We start from the raw sequence: 6,315 nt of genomic DNA on the forward strand, positions 1-6,315 counted from the left end.
GCACAAATTATTCAGTTGATTATGGTAATACTTTACAGTAAGATTCTATTTGTTAACATTAGTTAACTACATTAGTTAACATAGACTAACAATGAAAATACAATGAAAAAGGCATTTATTAATCTTAGAGAATGTTGATTTTCACATTTACTAATACATTATTAAAATGAAAGGTTAAGACTAAGCAAGAAAACAAATAAATTAGCACAATATTGCTATTGCGTGCTGGTCTTCAGAGCAACAGCAACTCAATATACCCTGTTCGTTAACTTAACTGAAAAATGATTTACCTGAGACAAATAAGCTTGGAGCATTCAAGTATAATTAGATAGAAACAGTCAGGGCCAGTTGAAAAACTCACCATATGTACTCTTTCAACTTGTGCCAATATTTAAAGCACATACAAAGTACACAATTTTAAAACTTTTGCCTTTTGTAGATACAGCAGGAATTTGAGTATGTAAATTGGATAAGAGAAACTAATTCAATCAGTATATTTCCATTAGTTAAAATAGTGATTAAAGTGGTCACTTTTCAGCGTACACATAAAAAGTAAACATCAAAAAGAATTTCTGAAAATGTATAGAAAATGGACATCAATGCCTAGATAGATGTAATTTAAAATATTAATTATATTAATGTGGGAAAAACAAAAATTTATTATATAAATAAAATATAAGTTCAGTAGTTCCAATTCAAAATCAACTTCATCATGGCCAGCCTTCTGCTGAAAGAAAGAAAGAAAGAAAGAAAAGAATGAATGAACAAGAATGCAAGCACCTTACATTTATGATCTTTCTACCATTTATATTTTTAGATCTTGATTGTAATTTTATTTAATTTATATATATATATATATATATATATATATATATATTATAATATAATATATATATATATATTTTTTTAAAGGGTCATATGATGCGATTTCAATTTTTCCTTTGTCTTCGGAGTGTTACAAGCTCACAGTGCATAAAGAAGATCTGTAAAGTCACAAAGACTAAAGTCTCAAATCCAAAGAGATATTCTGGATAAAAGTTAAGACTCGTCTAAACCCTCCTAAAACGGCTCATTCTAACACGCCCCACATGTCTACGTCATGATCTGGGAAGATTTGCATAATGCTGCCCAAATGTTCACGCAAAGAAAGAAGGCGTTACTTTGATTCTCGCTGTTGCCGCCGCCATGGCAGACGTGGAGATCCAGATTTTTTGTTTGTTTACTTGTTTTTAATATTCATCAGGCAAAGTTCTTCTGTATCTATATGCAAATGTTCATAATTGTTTGAATAAAATAGACTACTGGGAGAAAAAAATCTGAATATTTATCTTGTGACCATCTTTTGATTATTTTAACCTCTTAACAAAAGCAACAATAATATAGCCTAATAATTGAAATAATAATAATCTTATATATATATATATATATATATATATATATATATATATATATATATATATATATATATATATATATATATATATATATATATATATACTGTATGTCAGTGGCCCTTGGCTTGGTATTGTTGGCAGAATTCAGCCCTCGATGAAAACTATTGAGGAACCCTGCATTACACCAAATACATGACATAATGTTCATTTTAGCAACGTCATATGACTCTTTTAATTTAAATTTTTTCTTTAGTTTAATAGTTCAAAATGCTTAATTATTCTAATTCTAAGTAATTGTTTAATTTACTGCATGTGAATTGCATTACCTTCCTGATCAGTTGCAGAGGAAGTTGAGCTTCTCGTCACAGTCTCTGTTCTCCCATTTGTCAGTTTTTGTGTTACGGGCTCCACAACGACAGGGCTGAGTTGGGCACTCTGGCAGTGAAATCTGAATCCCTATAGGCTTGTTGTTGATCCAGAACCACTGACCAACCAGGTAACGCAGGCCTGTCCACACACTTTCTGTCTGAGATTCTCTTGTCTCATTTTTTGTCAGCTGTAATTGTCTCTCAGTGGTGATGCTGGCCAGATCAGTGTGGTTAGTCCTGCAGTACTGCAGCGCTTCCGCCCATGTCATCTTCTCTTTCACCAGGATGAATTTGGTTTTAATACAGAAGAAAGGCAACAAATAATTACAGTAATAATCATTCCACTTGTTGATTGTTGCGACACAGTACTGACTTCCATTCACATTATTAGGCTGGCCTTTGTCCCAGTCAGTGAAGGAGACTGAATTTCCATCAGACCACAGCCAGTTTCTAGTGTGTTGTATGTGACTGTAGAGCCCGATCCATTGAAATATTTGGTTTCCTCCTGACAGCTGTATAAGCATGTCTTGTTCTTCTTGACTTGTGATGGTTGACAAATCTTCATAATATGTCCTGCAGTAACTCTGAGCATCAGTCCAGTTCTTGGGTATCCTCAAATAGACATGCTCTCTAATCAAAGCTTTAGTCAGTCCACAGATGACAATCAAGAGAATGATGTATGCTTTCATCTTTCTGGTGAGGTGTTGAATTAGTATTGGAATGACTGAGTGAGTTCAGTGAGTTCAGCAAATGTATCACGTGTAAATTACACACGCAAATAAAATTCAGTCAGGCCACACACCCAGACAAACTAATTTTCATTCATGAAAATTTCACCAGGTTTTTATGTCTATCCAACCCTACTTCACGCAAGCACATTTGGCTAAAACTATTTATTTTCTTCTAATTTTTGTTGATAAATGTCACAGATGAGTCACAGATCAACAATAAATAAACTTTTGTACATCAACCAATGTTTACAACTTATTCAGGCTATAAATATATATTTGGTTAATTTTCAGTTGCAACATCGGATGTCCAAAATTCAATGTTATTTTAATTATCAATCTTAATGTAATGTCCAATACCAAGGTCATCTGTCCTTAATATTTGTTGTTTTTGGTTGTATAACCAAAATCCAACATTAAGTCAATGTCAAATACACTTCAACCAGATTTTCATTCTCAACCAAAATGCACGTCTGTCTGACATCATGTCCAACGTCAATCTGACGTTATATTGGTGTCCTGTGCCTGCTGGGTAAATAAACAATAATACGTGCAATAATTAGGGAACAGAAATGCACAATAATAAGATGAAATGTTCCTCAAAAGCCTGGTGTATCATATTTCATACATATTAACATGATTAAAATTTATTGAATATGAAGCAACCTTATTAATTTATGAAATAAACTTATTAATTTATTAGGCATCCTAGATCTACTGCTGCACTACTGTCATTTTTCCAGAAGAGGCCAGCATCTCCTGCCTGCTCACACCGAAATAATGTAAATTATTTACATCTTTCTACGTCTTGTGTAACCTCATAGTACAGTCCTGAGTGTTATTTCTGCATATTGTGCATTCTGCATTACGTGATTTCAAAACATTTATGTTTTCCTTTGGAACTGTAGTGAAGTATTAAGTATTATGTAATTTGGGAGTGTGACCACTAGAGGGCGTTCTAGGTTAACAGAGAATTTACGGTCCCACTTTATATTAAGTGGCCTTAACTACTATGTACTTGCATCAAAAAATAAGTACAATGTACTTATTGTGTTCATACTTGTATTGCAAAACACTTTTGCTGCTATTAAGGTGGAATATGGGTAAGGTTAGGGACAGGTTTGGTGGTATGGGTAGGTTTAAGGGTGGGTTAAGGTGTAAGAGATGGGTCAACAGTGTAATTATAAATGTAATTACAGAAATTAATTACAGATGTAATTACATGCAGGTATTTTTAAAGTATAAGTACAATGTAAAAACATGTATGTACACAATAAGTACATTGTACCAAATGATTAATTAAAATGTAAGTGCATAGTAGTTAAGGCCACTTAATATAAAGTTGGACCGAATTTACCACTGAGAGTTGAGAAGAGTTGTTGTTGTCCTAGCCAAAACCAGGGGGGTATTTCGGAAAGCAAGGTTAAATTACCATGTGCTACACCCCAAACTCCCAGTTGATTAACCCAAACCTTCCTTACTCGAGGTATGCTGGTTCCAAAAAACGCATCTGGGAGTAAGTTCATTCAACTCCGAGTATACAGTGGGGAAGATAAGTATTTGACACATCAGCATTTTTATCAGTAAAGGGGAAATTTTAAGTGGGCTATTGACACAATTTCCACCAGATGTAGCCATCAAGCCAAATATTGAATTCATACAAAGATATCAGAACATTTAAGTATACAAGTTGAGTCATAATAATTAAAGTGAAATGACACAGGGAATAAGTATTGAACACTTTATTTAATACTTTGAAGAAAAGCCTTTGTTGGTCATTACAGCTTCTAGATGCCTCTTGTAGGGAGAGACCAGTCGTCTGCATTGCTCAGGAGTGATTCTGGCCCATTCTTCCACACAAATGGTATTTAAATCTTGAAGGTTCCTTGGGCCTCTTTTATAAACTTTGATCTTCAGTTCTCTCCATAGATTTTCTATGGGATTTAGGTCAGGTGATTGACTGGACCATTCAAGCAACTTGATTTTCTTTCTTTGAAACCATTTCATTGTTTCCTTGGCCTTGTGTTTGGGATCATTATCTTGCTGAAATGTCCATCCTCTTTTCATTTTCAGCTTTCTGGTAGATGGCAGCAGATTTTTATCCAGAATGTCCCGGTACATTTCTCCATTCATCATGCCTTCAATAATATGAAGTCTGCCAGTATCCCTTGCTGAAAAGCAGCCCCAAACCATGATGCTTCCACCCCCAAACTTAACTGTTGGTATGGTGTTCTTGGGGTGGTGGGCAGTGCCATTTCTTCTCCAAACATGGTGTGTAGAATGACTGCCAAAAAGTTTAATTTTGCTTTCATCTGTCTCCCAATAATCCACAGGCTTCTCCAAATGCTCTTTTGCAAACTTTAACCGAGCCTCAACATGCTTTTTGTTCAGCAATGGTGTCTTGCGTGGTGAGCGTGCATGGACGCCATGGCAGTTCAGTGCATTGCTTATAGTTTTCTTTGAAACAACAGTACCTGCTGATGCAAGGTCTTCCTGAAGTTGCCCAAGTGGTTCTTGGCTCTTGGAGAACTCTCCTGATTATTCTTTGAACTCCTCGGACAGGGATCTTACGTGGAGCACCTGATCGTGGCCGGTTTATGGTGAACTGATTCTCTTTCCATTTCCAGATAATGGCCCCCACAGTGCTCACAGGAACATTCAGCATTCTGGAAATGCACCTATAACCATTCCCATCAAAATGCTTTTCAACGATAAGATTACGAAGATCTTGAGAGAGTTCTTTGCTTTTACCCATCATGAAGTCTTTCCTGTGTGCCTCCTGGGTAATGAGAATCCTTTATAGGCCATCAATTAGGACTAAAGCAGCTGATATCAATTAGTACTGATAGTGGGCAGGGTTTCTCTCTCAATACTGACAGATTTCAGGTGATCTCCTGCCTTTCTATGCCATTTTGCACCTTGTTATCTTCATGTGTTCAATACTTATTCCCTGTGTCATTTCACTTTATTTATTATAACTCAACTTGTATACTTAAATGTTCTGATTTCTTTGTATGAATTCAATATTTGGCTTGATGGCTACATCTGGTGGAAATTTTGTGTCAATAGCCCACTTAGAAATACCCTTACTGATAAAAATGCTGATGTGTCAAATACTTATTTTCCCCGCTGTATATGCTATAGCCCCCCTAAAAATGGCCTAGTGATGCCCATGCCCCTGCTTGTGGTTGCAGTGTTCAGCATCTGTAAAATAAAGAAATGTAAATTGCATCCCTCTGTCTCCATATTCTGCTGCCTCATAGGATATCACATAACTGCCGACAAGGACTTAGGAAAGGCAAGGCAAGGCATGGCATGTTTATTTAAATAGCACATTTCATACACAATGGCAATTCAAAGTGCTTTACATAAAAGAAAAGAAAATAATAAAAAATAATCACAACAATAAAAAAAGGAATTTAAAAAACGACATGATTTAAAAATTGATTTAAAAGACTTAAAATGCATTTAAAACAGTTAAGAATAGAAAATGATTATACATAAAATATAGTGCAATCAGTTCGGACACTGCACAGTGCTCATATCTCTCTAAATGTGGAGAAGACAGAGATTGTTGTTGACTTCAGGAGAGTGCACACTCAGCATGCTCCTCTGACCATCAATGGTGCGACTGTGGAGAGAGTGAGCAGCACCAAGTTCCTGGGTGTGCACATCACAGAGGACATCTCCTGGACCTACAACACTGCAGCACTGGCCAAGAAAGCACAGCAGTGTCTCTACTTTCTCTGCAAAATGAGAAGAGCCAGAGCTCCGGCTCCCATCATGTGCACCTTCTACAGAGGCACCATCGAGAGCATTCTGCCC

General features: G+C 35.8%; 1 protein-coding gene across 1 annotated transcript; it reads right to left on the reverse strand.

Annotated features, from left to right (window-relative positions):
• Positions 1–1,726: 1,726 nt before the first annotated feature.
• LOC122136063 (C-type mannose receptor 2) lies at positions 1,727–2,457 on the reverse strand. The gene has a single exon (XM_042717595.1). The coding sequence runs from the start codon at positions 2,449–2,451 to the stop codon at positions 1,729–1,731; it is 723 nt and encodes a 240-aa protein (XP_042573529.1). The 5' UTR covers positions 2,452–2,457; the 3' UTR covers positions 1,727–1,728.
• Between the last annotated feature and the right edge of the window lie 3,858 nt (positions 2,458–6,315).

This window comes from Cyprinus carpio, chromosome B1 (assembly GCF_018340385.1).
Source record: "Cyprinus carpio isolate SPL01 chromosome B1, ASM1834038v1, whole genome shotgun sequence".
In the NCBI taxonomy this organism is placed as follows: domain Eukaryota; kingdom Metazoa; phylum Chordata; class Actinopteri; order Cypriniformes; family Cyprinidae; genus Cyprinus; species Cyprinus carpio.

Bases quoted from the DNA above. Each gene is read 5' to 3' on its own strand.
- LOC122136063 (XM_042717595.1), bottom strand. From the start codon at position 2,451: ATGAAAGCATACATCATTCTCTTGATTGTCATCTGTGGACTGACTAAA.